A 19115-nucleotide genomic window follows, 5' to 3' on the forward strand; every position below is an offset into this window, starting at 1 on the left:
AAAGATCTAAACAGACATATATATGCACACACACATATATATGTGTATATATATGAACAGATATATAATATATGTATGCTATGTATATGTATGTTCATATGGGAATAACCAATTAGCACATGAAAAGGTGCTCACCATCATCAGTCATCAGGGAAATGTGTATTAAAAACCAAAATGAGATGTTGCTTCACACTCAGTAGAATAACTGAAATTAAAAATACAGTACCGAGAAAAAAGGAATTCCCTGGTCGTCCAGTGGTTAGGACTTGGCACTTTCACTGCCCTGGGACGGGTTCAGTCTCTGGTCAGGGAACTAAGATCCCGTAAGCCACACAGTGTGGCCAAAAAAAAAAAATTCTGACAGTACTAAGTTTGAGGAATGTAGTAACCAGAACTCTCTTACATTGCTGGAGGGAGTGTAAAATTGTACTTTCATCTTGGAAAATAGTTTGGCAGTTTTTAAATAAAGTTAGACATAAACTTTCTTTATGACAACATTTCTATTTCAAGGTATATACTCAAGAAATATGAAAACATGTTCTCAGAAGACTTGTACACTAATGTTCATAGCAACTTTCTTAATAATAGTCAAAATTTGCATATAATCTTAATGTCTACTAACAGGGTTTTGGATTCACAGATGATGGTATATCCATTCAATTGTACACTACTATGCAATAAAAAGAAACTAACTATGGATACATGCAGTAACAAACATGAATCTCAAAAGCATGCTAAGTGAAAGATGCTAGAGTACACAATACTGCACATTGTATGATTCTTTTGATATGCGATTATATTATAGGCAAACCTAATCTCTGGTGATACAAATCAGATCAGTGGTAGCTGAGGTTCAAAATGGGGGAACTGATTGCACAGGGCACCAAGGAACTTTTTAGAAGGTGATGGTAATGTTCTGTATCTTGTTTGGGCTGACAGTTCCGCAGTATCAAAATTCATCTAACTGTATGCGTAAAATTTCTTCATTTGGCTGTATGTGAAATCATATCTCAATAAAGTTACTTATTTTTAAAAGTTTATTGAGATGACACAGACTTGAGAACAGTCTTGGTCTCTGTCCTGTGGAGCTTTAAGAGTATGGTGACATAAGAATATAAATGATATTATAGAGTTAAGTATAAGGACTTTGTGAACATGACCTAGACTTGGGGAGTGAGGGAAATTTCCTGAAGGAAGTGATATCAAAACTGAATCTGAATTTTGAGGAGGATTTTTTTGGGGGGTAGGCATGTAGGTGGTTGAGAGATAGGCAAGGAGAGTGTGCCAGGCAGAAGAAATAGTTTGTGTAAAGGAACAGAAAAGAGAGTATGGCTGAAAGAATGTCTGAACAGATGACATATTCAGGATCGTTGGAGCAGAGAGACTGTATGTGGGAGAGAAGGGAAAGAGAATGGAGTATGTGAAATGCGAGTAAGAGATTATGCTGGAGAGGTTAGCAGAGAGAGAAATCATTCGAATGTTGAAAGCATTAGAAGTTTGATTTTATCCTAAAAGTAGAGCGGAGCAGCTGAGTGAGAAGATCAGATTTGCATTTTAGAAAGATCACCATGACTCCAAATGTGAAAAATGAATTAAAGAGGGTAAGGTTTTGGGCATGGGATCCAGTCACGAGGTTTTTCAGAAATTTCACATAGTTGTTAATTTGTACTAGGAAAGTGGCATTGGGAATGTTGAAAGTGAATGGATTCAGACCTATTTAGGATGTAGATTCAACAGAACTTGATTGGATGTGGGAGATGGGGAGAAGGAGGAATCAGCAGTACATGGGAAATGTTTTTTTGTTTTGCTCTATTGTCATAATAGAGCTTGTAATATTATTATTAATAGACTGAAAAGGCTTTTTTTCCCACTAACTTTGTAAGTAGTTTCAGTGTTTCGTTTAGTGTTATTTGGTTATCTCTAATGCGTCTGGACATACTCCAGACTGCCTGGATTAATATTTTAATTAAAGGACACAGGTAATAATATATAAGTAAATGGAACCTTTCAGGAAAAAAGTGAAATTAGATCTAGTTTATTAGGATTCTGACTTGGAAGATTAATGAAAGCAAGTAAACATGGTGTTAAAGTCGCTGCCTTTATTTGCAAGAATTTGGACTGAAAAGATATGCACTTAAACACAACTGCTCATGTATATGAGAAGAGATTTAGAAATGTAATGTAACAAATCAAGATTCTGCTTGTAATTTTATTGTGAAGCTTTCAAAAAAAATATTTCCCACCCCAGCCCAAGCTAATCATGGAAAGAAGAGCATTTCATGAGTAGAAGCTGTGGGGGCTTTGGTTGAGACATCTGACACTGTATTCATTGCCACAATTAATTCAACTGCTGTGGCTGCCTAAGCAGTTATCTCCGTTTTTCTGTTACTGCTCTCATGCTTCCCCTGAGTTCATTTCATTAAAGAGTTCATCTGGAGATAGGGCATTCTCTGTTGAAGGGTAGGTGTACAAACATGCACTCTCTTAACAGACCCCCTCTTTTGCTATAAAGACTAGGCATTTGGAATTGTCAGCTGTCAATTATAGGTGTCAGCATTGGTTAAGTTTAGAAACCTGCAAAGCAGTGGAAGTCTGGGAAAAGCAAAACCTCAGTAACTTCTCTGGTTACAAGAGCCATTGAAGGAATTAGCAGCCTATGTTGATGCAACACTAAAAAACGGCGGGATTTTTTTCCTCCTGATTTTTCAAACCAGTGGTTTGAGAGATCCTAACTCCTTTTTTTCATAATCAGCTTGTATACAATTTTAAGAAATTCTAACGGTATTTAAGCTTAAATAGGTCATAAATTAAAGTACATGAAGACAATATGAAGACAATATTTTCTTTGGAATATGAACTTTTATATTTTCTGCCACTCATTCATAACCAAAGTGGATAATTAGCAGTGTAGTGAACTGTACAACAGGGGTCCCCAGCCTGTTAGGAACCGGGCCGCACAGCAGGAGGTGAGTGGCGGGCAAGCAAGCGAAGCTTCATTACCCCCTGAACCCACCCCCCCTCCCCCCCCACCTACCCAAATCCCTTCCTGGAAAAACCGGTCCCTGGGGACTACTGTACAATAACTGAAAAAGCCCGTCTAGACTTCCCTGGCGGTCCAGTGGCTAAGACTCCTCCCTTCCACTGCAGGGGATTCAGGTTCTATCCCTGTTTGGTTGGGGAGCAAAGATCCTACATGCTGCACGGCCTAAAAAAGTAAAAAATAAAGAAAGCATTGGTCTGAAAAAGCCCTTCTAATTTTATAGATCAAGTATAACAAAATTGAAATTTTCTTAAATCATAATACTAATCATTATCATATTGCTAATCCATTTGACTGTAATAGAATTGATATGATGTACACTTAATTGTTTGTCCTGGTCAGGAATCCAGGACAAATCCCTTCAGTCTAGCTAATTCAAAGCAAATACAGCTGATTGTAAAGTTGCTTAAGGCAGGGACACTCTCTCTGCTGTCCATATCCTCTCTCATCTTTTAGTTTTATCTGTCCCTCATATTCTCCTTTTGCCTTTTCATTCATAAGACATTTTATATTTTCTCCTATTCTTTGCCTTTGTGTGCCTGTGTTTGAAAGCATCCATCTTAATTCTTTATGGACTTCTAGTTCAAGAGCACCATGAAACTGGAATCCATTTGTACCTAGAGAGACAATTTGATTGTCTCAGCTGTTTACTTCTGCTCTAGGCAACTGTGACCAGCGGGTAGTTATATAGTGGCTTACCATTTACTCAGCAGAAACTGTGAGGCTGGATTCTATGAAAATAGAAGGACGTGTGACTGATTATTTGCGTTTAAAAAATATGCTTTAGGAGATAGCCATAGGTAGTCAAGTGCCTTTTCCTTTGGTAGGAGGGCATCTATGGTAAATTTCCTAATCATTCAGGAGCTTTCCATGACTTGGATAATTGAATGTTGTCTATTAATAACATGAGTAGGCTATAACTCATGCTATTTTCTACCATTATTATTTGACTCCATTTTTATTAAAGGACTTACAGAACAATGTCTTTTTTTGGTAAGATAATGTTCGAATATAATCATTAAGTACATATTTAGGTCTTAGGGAGGAAGTGGTATTGCATGGTGGTTTAAGAGCTGGGACTGTTGAGTCACACTAATTCTAGCTCCACCACTAGCAAGCTGTGCAATTCTATCCACTCCCAGAGCTTTATTTATATATTTTTTATCTGTAAAATAGCAATAACAATAGTGTTTACCTCAAGAGTTGTTAGGAAAATTAAATGATTTAATCCATATTAAAGTCTTAGTACAATGTTTGTCACATACTAAGTGTTCAATTCGAGTTAGCTATTATTGTTAATATCTTTTGTTTGGTGAAAAGTACATGTCATCTCATTTACATAACTGCTTATTTGTCCAATGATCATTGCCTCAACTGCCTAAAAGATTCAGTGAAGGTAAAGAATGTAAATTTAGCTATTTGACCTTACATTTTAACAGCTTTGTTAAGCTCTGATTGACCTAAAGGAAACTATGCATGTTAAAAGTGTACACTTTTATTTATACTGCAGTTTATATATTTATACTGCAGTTTATATATTTGTTTACCTGTTGACACTTAGGTTGCTTCCTGTGTTGTTACTGCTACAAATAAAGCTGCTGTGAACATTCATGTACAAGTCTTTGTGTAGACATATGCTTTTATTCCTCTTAAGTAAATACCTAGTTGTAGAATGACGGGATCAGATGGTAGGTGTCTGTTTGCTTTTTTAGAAGAAACTACCAAACTGTTTTCCACAGTGTTTGTACCATTTTACATTTCCATCCACATTCTTGCCAATACTAGGTATGGTCAGTCAAAAAGCTATTTTTAAAATTCTTGCTCTTTCATATCTTTTTTCATGTTTTATAAATGCATACCATATGACACAAGGATTACTTGGAAAAAGTGAAGAATATGCCAGACAGCTAAAGATTTTTAAGTTAATTTTAAAAAGTATTTGGAGTTATACTAAAATCTCTTTATTGCAAAGGTAAGAGGTGGTTTGCTTAAAATATTGGAAAATTGCAGGAGATAACAGTTCTTTGAAGAGCTAATTTTGTAATGTGTGTACCTGTTTTATATGTGTATTTTTTCTTCCTTTGATAGAGTTTTCCAGAAAAGGACCTTCTGCACTGTCCATCTAAGGATGTAATTGAAGCTCATTTTATGTCTTGTGTGAAAGAAGCGGATGCTTTAAAGCATAAAAGTCAAGTAATCAATGAAATGCAGAAAAAAGATCACAAGCAGCTCTGGATGGGTTTACAAAATGGTAAATATAACAATGTTTAATTTCATAATACCACATTATGAAGTATGAAGTAACTATAATCCTGTGAGTAATTGGTACATCTTAGGGTTGGTGGTACAAGTTTAAATTCCAGCCTCTGTGCACAGAATTTCACAAAGAAGCTACCTTTGGTCATACCTTTCTTACATTGTACCCTTCTAGCATCCCTCTCTTCCTGGATTCCCTAGCATTAGACAGATTGCTTTGCCCATAATATAAGACAGTATAAACTTCCTGTGTTTAGCTTCTGGAAAAAGTGCCCTTAGTCCTAGTCACGATCCTTCTGGAATTGCAACTGAATACCCTGTGTATGTACCGAAATACCTCCGCCTGGGTAGGGCACAATCTCTTAAGTCTCTGCTTTCTCAGAACAGGAAGCCTTGCTTTTTGCTCAGATTCTCTCTCTCCTGGCTGAGATTTAGAAAATACACTCAAGGAAAAAGCTGAGGGGAATCTGCAATTTACTGATGTATTCTCCTTCTCTTAGCCATCATAGTTCCTTAATCTTGCCTGCATTGATTGCCCTCCAGTGCCTACACACAGTTCTGTATGCAGGCAGTTCTCACTTTGCATGGGTCAAATATGCATGAATTTCAGTTAACATGCTTTAGTTAAATAATGCCAGTTCCCCAACAATGTGGCTCAAATTTCATTGGTCATGGTGTATTAACTGTGAATAATCACATAAAGTACAGTTACGTAAGAGTTAGCTCTTCGGTTCAGTCATTATGTAACAACAGATACACGTCATGATCAGTGACCAGTCACTTTCTTTGAGTGTCTGTCAGTGAATCGTCGTTATGCCGCTGTTATTTAATTCACTCACAGACAGCAAAGCATGCAGTTGTGTTGCCTCCTTGTGTCCACTGATAAGCCCACATAACATTTTGTAAAACTGGATAATTGAAAGAGGGAATTAGCCAAGAAAGATGAAAATGTAGCAAAGAAACAAAAAGTGATAATGCTGGAAGTGAAATTTGAATAGAAGGTAGTGGAATTATAGAAGACATAGCTAACTGTGGGGCTGTTGACACTACCACCATTTGAGAGACTTTAGATATGCCGCCCCAGGAGCTTAGTGAAGGCAAACTCTTCCACACAAATGAGGGAAGTGGTTGTGATGAAAAGGATGAAGTTATCCCAGAGGGAGTGATACTGGCAAAGATATCACATTAAAGGAACAGGGATATCTCATGGTGTTGAAAGTGCAAGTAACATGCTTGAAGTTGATCCAGACTTAGAAAGGAGTATGATAATTTGCCAAGGTTTAGGAAAGATGCTTGCTTGTAAGAAAGCAGGCACTATTCAAACTGTGCTTAAGATTTTTACAAATAAAGCACTTTAATTCTCCGTGTTTCTCATGCTTTAATTAGTGTACTGTTAAACACAGTACTAAATAAATATTAGTTTTATTTACTTTTTTCATTTTCCTGTACATTTATAACCATCAGAGTTTTTAATATTTTGACAATTTACTAAAAGATCACAAAACAATCATAAATTTTCCCATTAACTCTTAAGATCACTTTGCATGGTTTTATGTTGCATGGTCATTTTTCCAGTCCTGCACTACTGTGCAAAGCAAGGACTATCTGTATTTTGTCCATCTTCGATAGTTGTTTTTGGACAAGGAGTTGGTACAATATAAGCTGCTGTTTCATGGCAACAACTAGAATAAGAGAAGACCCCTCTTTTCCCCTTAAAAAATTTTTTTTAAATGTGATACAGTTTTATCTTTTGGACTGTATCATTACCATTTCACAGAGTTGTCTGTAGTTATTTAGTATTTATTAAACTTTCATTATGCAAAATACAGGGCATTATCTGTGACTTCATTAGTGCAAAAGGTACGTATTTTATGACAGTGTGTCCTGTAAATTAAATTTTCACATTTCTTTTTAAGTTTCTTAGATTTGACCCAAGTTACATGGAGTTGCTCCTTAGTTTCATATTTGTACCTCTGATATTTCTCAATTAGGTTGTAAGGTTTGCAAAAGGAAGGCACCAGGCCTTTCACTTCATTTCTATTACTGAGTACACATATTCTTATTAAGTGATCAAAAGAGTTTACAACCCCTTAAGAAGGTGTACTTTTTCCTTTTCCTGGCTGGCTATTTGTAGATGAAGTGACATTTTAGGAGGCTTGTGAATAAGAGGATTGCTTAAATGGAAGAAGACAGGAATGCTCTAAAGAGAGAAGAGATCTGAGAGTAATTTGTCTTCAGAATTTAAGTAAATAATTTAGATGAACTTTTAAGTAGATGTTCTTGAAATCTATTGTGAGCATGGTGAGTCAGCTATAGAGAGCCCAGGGATTCAGCAGAGGATTCTAAAATGATTGAACTGTTTCAGTTGGGGCATTAGAGGATTAGTTATGGAGGGTGGTGGGTAAGAGTTGTGGAAATAACCAAGATGTGGTTTTTAGTCTCAGCTCTTCTGGTAGCTCCTTAGGGCAAGTCACTCAATCCCTTTTAGCTTCAGTTTCTTTATCTGTAAAATAAGAGAATATCTGCTATGTTTTCCTATAAATGTTTTTAGAAGCTTTAACGAAACACTAATACAGTTTATGTGAAAGTGTTTGAAAGGAAGTAAAGCTGTCTTGATAAAGAGAATTATTGAGAAGTCACTTTGAGACTCTAGAACAGGAGTTGGCAAAAAGTGTGGTCATGAGCCAGCCACCTGTTTTTGTAAATAAAGATTTATTAGAACCCTGCCACAACAATTCATTTCTGTAACATCTGTGGCTACTTTCATGCTACAACAGCTGAGTTAAATAGTTGTGATCAAAAAAACAAACAACCCAGGGCTTCCCTGGTGGAGCAGTGGTTGAGAGTCCGCCTGCTGATGCAGGGGACACGGATTCGTGCCCTGGTCCGGGAAGATCCCGCATGCCGCGGAGCGGCTGGGCCCGTGAGCCATGGCCACTGAGCCTGTGCGTCAGGAGCCTGTGCTCCGCAACGGGAGAGGCCACAACAGTGAGAGGCCCGCGTACCGCAAAAACAAACAAAAAAACAAAAAAACAACCCAATCCAAAAATGGGCAGAAGACCTAAATAGACATTTCTCCAAAGAAGACATACAGATGGCCAACAAACACATGAAAGGGTGCTCAACATCACTAATCATCAGAGAAATGCAAATCAAAACTACAATGAGGTATCACCTCACACCAGTCAGAATGGCCATCATCAAAATGTCTACAAACAATAAATGCTGGAGAGAGAGTGGAGAAAAGGGAACCCTCTTGCACTGTTGGTGGGAATGTAAATTGATACAGCCACTATGGAGAACAGTATGGAGGTTCCTTAAAAAACTAAAAATAGAACTACCATATGACCCAGCAATCCCACTACTGGGCATATACCCTGAGAAAACCATAATTCAAAAAGAGTCATGTACCACAGTGTTCATTGCAGCACTATTTACAGTAGACAGGACATGAAAGCAATCTAAGTGTCCATCAACAGATGAATGGATAAAGAAGATGTGGCACATATATACAATGGAATATTACTCAGCCATAAAAAGAAATGAAACTGAGTTATTTGTAGTGAGGTGGATGGACCTAGAGTCTGTCATACAGAGTGAAGTAAGTCAGAAAGAGAAAAACAAATACCATATGCTAACACATATATATGGAATCTAAAAAAAAAAAAAAAAAAAGGTTCTAACGAACCTAGAGGCAGAACAGGAATAAAGACACAGAGGTAGAGAATGGACTTGAGGACATGGGGGGGGGAAGGGTAAGCTGGGATGAAATGAGAGAGTGGCATGGACATATATACACTACCAAATGTAAAATAGATAGCTAGTGGGAAGCAGCTGATTAACACAGGGAGATCAGCTCATGCTTTGTGACCACCTAGAGGGGTGGGATAGGGAGGGTGGGAGGGAGACGCAAAAGGGAGGGGATATGGGGATATATGTATATGTATGGCTGACTCACTTTTGTTATACAGCAGCAGCTAACACAACAATGTAAAGCAATTATACTCCAATAAAGATGTTAAAAAAAAAAGTCAAAAAAATGTAGTTGTGAAAGAGACCATGTGGCCCACAGCTTAAAATATTTACTCTCTAACCCTTTTAGAAAACATTTGCCAGCCTATAGAAGGTTGATTAAACCAACAGCTTGTATTTATCATTGATCTAAAGCATGACTCACAGCGTCACACATTCAGAACTTGGTATAACTTAACATATCAGACTTAGTCTAATAACTGCCTTCATTGCTATTTTTTGTATATAAAAAATATATTTTTTTCTAAAATTCCTTTTTTCCTATATTTGTCTTAGCTTATATTCTTGCTTGGATATATGACTATTTTAAAGTTATTTTTATTAATTTAACTTTTATTAAGTTACTTTTCAAATTGAGTTTCATTAAATCCAACTTAAAATGGTATGTGGTTAAAATATATTTTGTTCCTTCTTTTAGCTATAAATTATTTTTGTAGCTCTTATGTTTGGTTTTATTGGTACTGCTAATGATTAAGTTTACACACTCAAAATCCTACATGTGGTATCCTGTGGAGACCTTGATAGTTTATTTTCTACTTTTTTAAATTGAAATATACATTTAGAAAATCTTTGGTTGGGTAGAGGTTGTTTGTAGAAAATATATTTTGGGGTAAAATGTTGAATGTTACCTACATAAAGGTAAATTGGTGAAAGGTGGGTATAGTAGTTCATTCTGTTCCTTCTGCCTAGAATAACCTTTCCCTCCCTTTTTGTCTATTTAATTCTTACTTGATGTTTTAATGCTCATCTGTCTTGTCACCCTCTAAGTGAAAACTTCCCTGTTTCAATTTTTTTTTTAGCCAACAAACTATTTATTGAACATCTAATATGTGCTTGACACTATGCTAGGAGCTAGTGATCATCCAGCAGTGATAGAACAAACATGAATCCTGTTTTTGTGAAGCTACAGCCAAGTGGAGGCAGATCTATTTATATTTTCATGCTCTCACGGCTCCTTGTCCATTCATATGCATTCTTGCTCTCATAATTCACTCTCTGGTATAGTTATGGTTTATGTATTCTGCTAGAATATAAATTTCTCTTGGCTAGAGTGTATCATGCATTTTCTGTATCCCCAGCACCTAGTATATTCTTAGGCATAGAATGGACAAAATAAATATTGACTGAGTGACTCCTTTATTTTAATCCTATCTAGTACAACAAGGAAATACTGTTAACAGCTTTTTATAACTAGATTAATACTAGTATAAAATTGAGGAAGTACCTTTAAAATTTTTAATTATGGAAGTGGATTTTATGTTTAAGAATTTTTCCATACAAAAGAAAGTCTTACAGATCTGTTAGGGCAAAGACATTTCACCTGTTGGTTAGTGTAATTGTAAACTGGTCAGAATTGAGACAAAGCAGATGGTAAATTTATTTCATTCAGAACTGCACCTGTACAGCATAGCAACTAAACGATTTAAACAATTTTTGAATACTTTCAAATGCTAATTTTAATTTTTCAGATCTCTGTGAAAGAGAAATAAGAAAAGCTTTTGAAACCAAGAAAGCTCATTTAAGACATACTGTGCCTTTCAGTGTTTTTTATGGGTTTTCATTTTAGATATAAGAGTATTTAACCTCCCTGTGAAACAAAGGTAATGACCACAAAAAAAGAGAAGAAAGTAGCATTTTTATTATTTATGAGGCACTTGTCACTATATTTGCACGCTATTTTCTATTAAATGTCAGGAGGTTTTTCTTATAAGCTAGAGATTTGAGGAAATCTCTAAAAAATATTTTTAACATAATATATGACTTAGTTTTCAGCTTTGGTTTTCTGAGTATACTAAAAAAGAAAAGATGGCATCAAATAAATTCCATAGACCTTCAAATAAATGCAAGTTTTCACCGTTAAATATTGAAAATTTCCATTGTTTATAAAGTATGGTTAATCCTTTTGAGCTAAGTAATTTTTTAGAGAAATCAATTATTTGGTAGTGTACCATTTTAACTTAAAACTGGTTTTTAAGAGGAAATAGTGGTTAGCTTAAGATGAATTTTATGATAAGTCATAGCATTTTGAAAATACTTTTGTTTGGTGGGTGATGCAAAAGAAACACAATGCTTCTAACTGGCTTATATGACAGAGACAATTGGGTTGTGATTCCATTGCTTTGTTTTTATCAGTTGCAATATAGTAGTATAAGTAATGGACTGAGAATCTCTTGGTCCGAGAAGGAGCATTGGATCATTAACATATGCTCCAAAGGAGCATTGATCTTTCTTTGCTTATCTCCTATTGGTTGTGTGGCCATGGCAGATCACTCTTCTGAGATGGAGTTTCCTTACAAATGTCAAGGTGATGATACCTCACAAGACTCAGATTCAAAGACTGTCCAGTGGTAATCACTTACACCTGAATTCTGGTGATTAGATATTCTTGATTCCAGAGGATTTCCTGGAAGAATAATTATTGTTTATTTCTCTCTCTCTCTCTCTCTCTCTCCCTCCCTCCCTCCCTCCCTCCCCGTCTTTCTCTCTCTACCTCTCCCTCTTTCCCTCTCTTCCTCCCTGGTCCTTTCAAGCAGGACTTAGGTAAAAGGCAATAGATAACTTTCTAAAAATAAATGTGGTGTCATAGAAACGACTACTAAAACAGAAAGACAAGAGATTTTTGGACTTAACTCTGTATCTTGAAGCTTCCATTTCTGTGTTGTTATCACGGTGTCAGTACTGTTCTAATGTGTAGGTGGTGTGGAAGGAGATTCTTAAGTAGAACTGTCAATAGGAAGCATAAGTATTCTTCTTGAACCTTTTGTCTCAGTGAAAGGTCCCTATTTGGAAAGCTTCCTTTCTTTAGAAAAACTCAGATGTTTATCAGTCATGAGAACACCGGGATCACATTGTATAAAGAAGAGCAAAGAAAATAGTGTAATGAGCATCCACATACCTTTCACCCATCTCAGCAGTTATCAGTATATGGTCCGTCTTTTTCATCTGCTCTCACCCCTCCCCCACTTTGAGTTTATATAAATTTTCATTCTTTAATCTAGCGCTACGAATATTACTCACAAACTTATATTCTTCACAGACTTTAGACTCTGTTATTTAATCAAGTCTTGGAAAGAACAATCATTATACGAGAGTTATGCCCAGATCCTGATAGTATGGATGAGCCAATTGTAAGAATCTACCACATGCCAGGCACTGTGCTAGGCATAGGGGGCGCTGGGGTGAGTGTGACAGCCATAGTCCCTCCCCTCCGAGTTCACATCCTGGTGGGGGAGGCAGACATTAAACGGATAGTCTTTAAAGAATTATTACATTCGTATCTTGAGTTACAGAGGAAGGGATCGAGAGCAGTGTGGTGGTGATCAAAGTGTTCCAGGCACAGGGAATGATGTGGGTTAGGCTGAGAAGGAGAAAAGAGCTTAATAAATTCTAGGGGCTCTAAGAAGGCTATTCTTTTTTTTCTTTTTTTTTTTTTCTTCAAAATCAATATTTTAGTTAAGGGGTACTTCTACTTCCTTTAAGCAAATCTTTAAAGCCATGTTACTTGGACTTCCCCCTTCAAGCCTCCTGTGGTTCTTCTTTGTTTAATCAGTGGTTCTCCAAGGCCTCAACTTTCTTGATAAGGCTCCAGAAGGCTATTCTGACTAGAGCCCGGGGATCAAGATTGAGAGTGGCAAGTAGATAACAGTGCACATTGGATAGAGGACCCTATCTATTCAGGGTCTGGTAGGACATTTTAGTGATATTGAACTTAATCTCCAGGAGTGAGGTGAGGTAGATAGGGGACTGCTGAAAGATTATAAGCAGGGATATAAAGGAATCAGATGTTCTTTTTTAAGTTATCTCTGACTACTGTATGGTTAATGAATTAGAAGGGAACAAATATGGAATTAAAAGGCCAAGTACGAGTCCATTCCAGTGGTTAGGTAGCAGATGAATTTTTCTGACTACAGGGCAGTCTTGAAGGTAGAGAGAAGTGGACAGTTTGGAGAAATATTTGAGATGTAGACTTGCTAGGACTTAGTATTTGGTTGAATATGGTGGGTAATAGAATGAAAACTGTCATAGTTGGTTCCCAGACATTTTAGAAACTGTTGAGTGTGCCTAACTACACTCATCCAGCTTATAGACACCCAGAAGGTGATCTTTATCATTACATTAAGATAAATCATTTTTTTGGTATCCAGTACCTTAATACTGTCATAAAAAGAAACATGGTCACTTTGATGCTATAAGTATTTTTAAATTTATGCTGATTTCTACTAATTATTGTTTTACTTTCTGAATGCTCAAAAACATTCTCAAACTCTGCTAAAGATTGACGTCAGGCTTACCAGTTGATAAAATCCATTCATATTTTTAGGTTGAAACATTTGCCTGTCTGCTGACCTCAGGCACCTCTCTCGTTTTCCATTGTTTCATAAGATTATTGGCATTGGTTTTGTAATCCTATCTTTAGGTTCTTTTAGTGTCCTCTGAAGTAATTTTCCTTTGTCTGAAGACTTGCATTAATTTAAAGCAGAGTACCTACTGTTATGTCTGAATCTTTTGAAGCATCATTTTTATTTTAGCTAAGTTTTCGCACTTTCTTCTTTGAAAATCATTCTCTTGTTGAAGAAAATGGAAACTAAACAGAAGTTGGATAGTTTAGCTTTCTCTCTGTCACCTCTTAATATGATAACCATCTTTCCCAATAATGTTCTCCATGCGTTCGTTCTTTCTTTGCCAAACATGGTTTATAAAGCTCGTTTTGTTTTTCCTCCCTTTTTTTTTTTTTTTTTTAAATAAACCTCATCTTGTGCTTGGTGTTGACCTTCCTGCCACTCTTCTTACATACTTACATACTCCTCTTATTAGTCAGGATTCTCCAGAGAAATAGAATGAATACACATACGCACACACACACACACACACACACACAGATTTATTATGAGGAACTGGTTCATGTGATTTTGGAGTCTTACAAGTCCCACAATCTGCCCCCTGCAAGCTGAAGACTCAGGAAAGTCAGAGGTGTAATTCACTCTGAGTTTCAAGGCCTGAGAACCAAGGATGCTGCTGGTATAAATCCCAGTTCAATGGTAGGAAAAGATGAGATGTCTCAGCTCAAGCAATGGGGCAGGAAAAAGTGGGGCAGATTCCTGTCTCCTCTGCCTTTCCTTTTGTTCTCTTCAGGTTCTCAACTGATTGGACGATGTCCACTCACATTGGGGTGGGCAGTCTACTGAAATGACACATATTCATATGCTAATCTCATCCCAAAACACCCTCACAGGCACACCCAGAAATAATGTTTAATCTGGGCATCTGTGGCCAGTCAAGTTGACGCATAAAATTAACCATCACATGCCTGCTATAACTTGGTTCATCTTTTATGAGTGTCATTTTAATGTTAATTCATTGAACAGTTAATTATTGAATCCATACTGGAGATAAAGTAGTAAAAAAAAAAAAAAAAGACTGAATTTCCTGCCCTTATGCAGCTTAAATTATCGTGGGGGAGACAGACAATAAGTATATATAAAAGTAAAATACATTATGCGCCTTATGATGACGAGGAGTGCTGTGGGAGAAAAAGCAGGGAAAGATGAGAAAGGACTGTTTTGGGAGAGGGCGTTGCTGTTTTTAATCAGGTGGTCTCAGAAGGCCTCACTGATTGGATGACATTAAATGAAGACCTAAAGCAGGACCATACATTTATCTGGGGTTCATAATACCTTCATAGGCAGAGGGAATGTCAGGGGCAAAGCCCCTCAGGTGGGGAAAAATGCTAGGTACTTTTGAAGACTTAATCCTATTAGTAGCTTTTACCAAAAGTGAGAGAGAACGTAAGTTGTTTTTCCCTAGGATACCGTTTTCCTCTAGTGTGCTTGTCATATTTCCCCTCTACCTGTGAGAACAATCTATAGTATAGTCTCATCATTTAAAAAAAAAATTCTTTGTAGCAAGAAATGTCACTTTTCTATTATCTGTTTCTTTCCATAAGTTTCATGTGACAGAAAGCATCCTTTTGGCAGTGATCTTACCCTATTTTGAAAGCAATAAACAGTGCTGAGAATAGAGATCATTAGGGATTGGGCCTGTTTTTATTAAGGTAGTTATAAAAGACCTGTTTGAGAAGATGATATTTAAGCTGAAATCTTAGGGTTGAAAGGGAACTAGTCACATTAGGGAATGGCATGTTTTAAGAACATGAGGCAAAAAGTTTGGTACATTTTAAAAAATAGAAAGAAGGCCAGTGTGTCTTGGCCAGTGACCAAGAAGGAAGAGTGACATGCAGTGAGGTTAGAGAAATGGGAAAGATCTAGGTGATATAGGGCCTTTCAAGTCAAGGAAAAGAAAATTTTTTTTAATTTATTTATTTAATTTATTTTTATTTTTGGCTGTGTTGGGTCTTCATTGCTGCATGCGGGCTTTCTCCAGCTGTGGCAAGTGGGGACCCCTCCTCGTTGTGGTGCGCAGGCTCCTCATCGCAGCGGCCTCTCCCATTGCGGAGCACGGGCTCTAGGCGCGTGGGCTTCAATAGATGTGGCATGCGGGCTCAGTAGTTGTGGCTTGTGGGCTCTAGAGCATAGGCTTAGCAGTTGTGGCACACAGGCTTAGTTGCTCAGTGGCATGTGGGATCTTCCTGGACCAGGGCTCGAACCCGTGTCCCCTGCATTGGCAGGCGGACTCAACCACTTCACCACTAGGGAAGCCCAAGGAAAGAATTGTGATGTTAAGTGCATTGCGAAGCCATTGGAGGATTTTTAAGCAGGAGAGTGATGAGATGCAGAATATGTTGGAAGAACATTGTAGCTGCTGAATAGAGGGTGGAATAGAGGGAGCCAAGAGTGGAAGTGGAGAGTCTGTAGTAGTAGGTCCAGGTATAAGATGATGGTGGCCTTTAGGGTGATGATGGTAGAGATGGAGAAAAGTCAGTAAATCTGGGGTTTATTTTGGAGGTAGCATTGACAGAATCTATTATTAGATGGGGTGTTAGGTTGTTACTAAACCAAACTTGAGTCTGCTCACCCACACACAGTAAAGCCAATCTACTGACACTGGGTTGTGGTGAAGGAAAGTACATTGTTTACTGCAGGGCACCAAGCAAGGAGAATGGGCAGTTCATGCTCAAAAGACCCAAACTCACCGACGGCTTTCAGGGAAGGGGTTTTAAAGGCAGTGTGAGGGAGGGGCTGCAGGGTGTGTGATCAGCTGTTGCACAATTCTCTGATTGGTTGGCATCAAGGTGAAGTTCCAAGCATCATCAACCTTCTGGTTTCAAGCAGACTAGGATCTGTGTTCTTGTGGTCAGCAGTTTCCATCTGGTGGGGGCCTGCTTCTTTTAAAAACAACTCAGGAATGTGTGTCAGGCCTTTATCTGTATCTTTCAGGGACCTGGGAGTTGGGTGACTGTGCTGTGTGGTGGATTTATAGTCTAAATTGTTACCAGTTTCCCAGCCCAACAGCTATTCTTTATTTCTACATCTTCACATTTCCTAATCATTAACTCTTGAGTCAGCCTTTTGAGACACAATGGAGGCCTGGGAGACTAAAGCAAAAGCCTTTTACTTCAAAGGACAGGGACACAGGGGCTTGTGTACGGTTTCAAGTTTAGGTTGAAAGAAAGGAAAGAATCATTCCTGAGTTCTGACTTGGGCAGCTAGATGGATAGTAGTGCTTTATACCATGATATGAAATAACTAGACAAAAAATAGGTTTGGGATGGGGAACAAAGCCAAATTGAGAAGGTCAGCCTTGAAGGCAAAAGTTTGAAATGTGGGCTTCCCTGGTGGTGCAGTGGTTAAGAATGCACCTGCCAGTGCAGGGGACACAGGTTCGAGCCTTGGTCCGGGAAGATCCCACATGCCGTGGAGCAGCTAAGCCTGTGCACCACAACTACTGAGCGTGCACTAGAGCCCGATAACTACTGAGCCTGCGTACCTAGAGCCTGTGCTGCACAACAGGAGAAGTCACCACAATGAAAAGCCCACACACTGCAACGAAGAGTAGCCCCCGCTCACCGCAACTAGAGAAAGCCTGTGTGCAGCAACGAAGTCCCAACGCAGCCAAAAATAAATAAATTAAATAAACTAAAAAAGAAAAGTTGGAAATGTCTCTGAGACATTCACGTGCAGATGCATTGAGTTAGATGTTGATAGAATTAAGTATTGTGAGTGTGTGTCAGTAGATGAAGAAAGCTTAACAGATTTGAATCGAATGCTGCAGCTTCTAATTTCATAGTCATTTACTTTAACAATAAGTGCCCTGTTTATTATTTTATCTTAAAAGATATGACAGTTAATGTCCCAGTGTTACAAGGCAATGAATATGGAGCAATCCCATATATTCCTAATGTTTGAGAGTTCTTTATATCCACTAACCGTGTTTTGCTTTTTTTTCTGCATACAGCTGAGATAGTCGTTTTCCTTATTGTTTTGTCTGCATTATAGTAAGATGAATAAGTTCAGTCTGAAGCTGTGTGTGTGGCTTCAGGAATCTACAACTTTGTGAGAAATTTGCTTAGAGAAAATTTGTAACCTGCTTGAGCATTCAAGTTTTACTGTTGAACAAACAAGCATTTTACTATATTATGCTACATGTTTTAAATCAATCTCTTGGTATTCTAACTTTCTGTAATTAGAAATAATGATAAAGATCTAAAAAGTTTATGCATTTGTGTTTTAATATAAAATCATAAAGATACTTTGCTTGGCTTCTGGAGAAAGATTGCTCTTGGGAATTACATGATTTGAATGAGTAAATAAATTTGGTGATAATTTGGATCATAGCTTGTTACAGTGCTTTGGGTATACTTGGCAGTGAACATCATGGATAATAAAACTTGGTGAAAACATTTAGACAGTTATTTCATAATGCACTACAAATTATACCAACATAAGTTTATTGAAAAGAGTCCATTAATTACAGTGAATGGTCATATGTTCCAGAGTTAATCAGTGGTAGAGAGAATACATTTTTGTGTATGAGATTCAGTTGATAAATGTACAAATCTATGAGACTAGATTTATACCTCAGCTAAACTCTGATCAGTACTTGAAAATATTTTTAGTGAACTCTTAGTGTTGCAGGAATACAAAGGTTTAGTTTGTAATGTCATTTTAAATAAAATTCCAAATTATCTACAGTAAGAAGGCTACCTTATGATACCTTTTATTTATCTGGTCCAGTTAAAAAAACTAAAAAAATGTATGCCTTGTAACGTACTGTCACTTTTTTGTAAGGTAAGTTTGGGAAGGTTCAAGAAGCTTTTTCTTATGAATGTTGGTACCCTATATAAAGGAAATGCAGATGAACATCTGTCAGATATTGATCCAATATCAATATCCGGATATTGATTTTCACTCTTGGACTCATGACCTATTATTATTATTTGAATTTACAGTATAATTCCTCTTTCTTCTTAAAAAAAAACAAAACACAGTATACACACAAACACAAAACACATATATATACACAGGTATATATGCATATATAGTTTAACTTTGTTTTTATATTTTTATTTTAGTTTTTAATTTTTTAAATTTAGGTATAATTGACATGTAGCATTATATTATTTTCAGGTGTACAATATAATGATTCAATATTTGTATATATAGCAAAGTGCTCACTACCACAATAAGTCTAGTTAACGTGTCATTTTACATAGTTGTAAAAAAATTTTTTTTGTGATGAGAACTTTTAAGATCTACTCTCTTAGCAACTTTCAAATATGCCATACAGTATTATGAACTGTAGTCATCATGCTGTACCTTACCAGTTACAAAATAACTAAAAATAACTAAAATACTGGCTGCACCAGTTTACATTCCCACCAGCAGTGCAC

The 19115-nt window shown here is 37.1% G+C and overlaps 1 protein-coding gene across 4 annotated transcripts in view; it reads left to right on the forward strand.

Annotated features, from left to right (window-relative positions):
* ATG5 (autophagy related 5) overlaps positions 1-19115 on the forward strand; it is a 122790-nt gene that overhangs the window by 35632 nt on the left and 68043 nt on the right. For all 4 annotated transcript variants that reach the window (XM_060115236.1, XM_060115235.1, XM_060115239.1 and 1 more), the window contains one exon: positions 5129-5291. In XM_060115236.1, coding sequence (XP_059971219.1) covers positions 5129-5291 — 163 coding nt within the window. The remainder of the gene's footprint in view (positions 1-5128; positions 5292-19115) is intronic.

Source organism: Mesoplodon densirostris, chromosome 12, assembly GCF_025265405.1.
Source record: "Mesoplodon densirostris isolate mMesDen1 chromosome 12, mMesDen1 primary haplotype, whole genome shotgun sequence".
Classification (NCBI taxonomy): domain Eukaryota; kingdom Metazoa; phylum Chordata; class Mammalia; order Artiodactyla; family Ziphiidae; genus Mesoplodon; species Mesoplodon densirostris.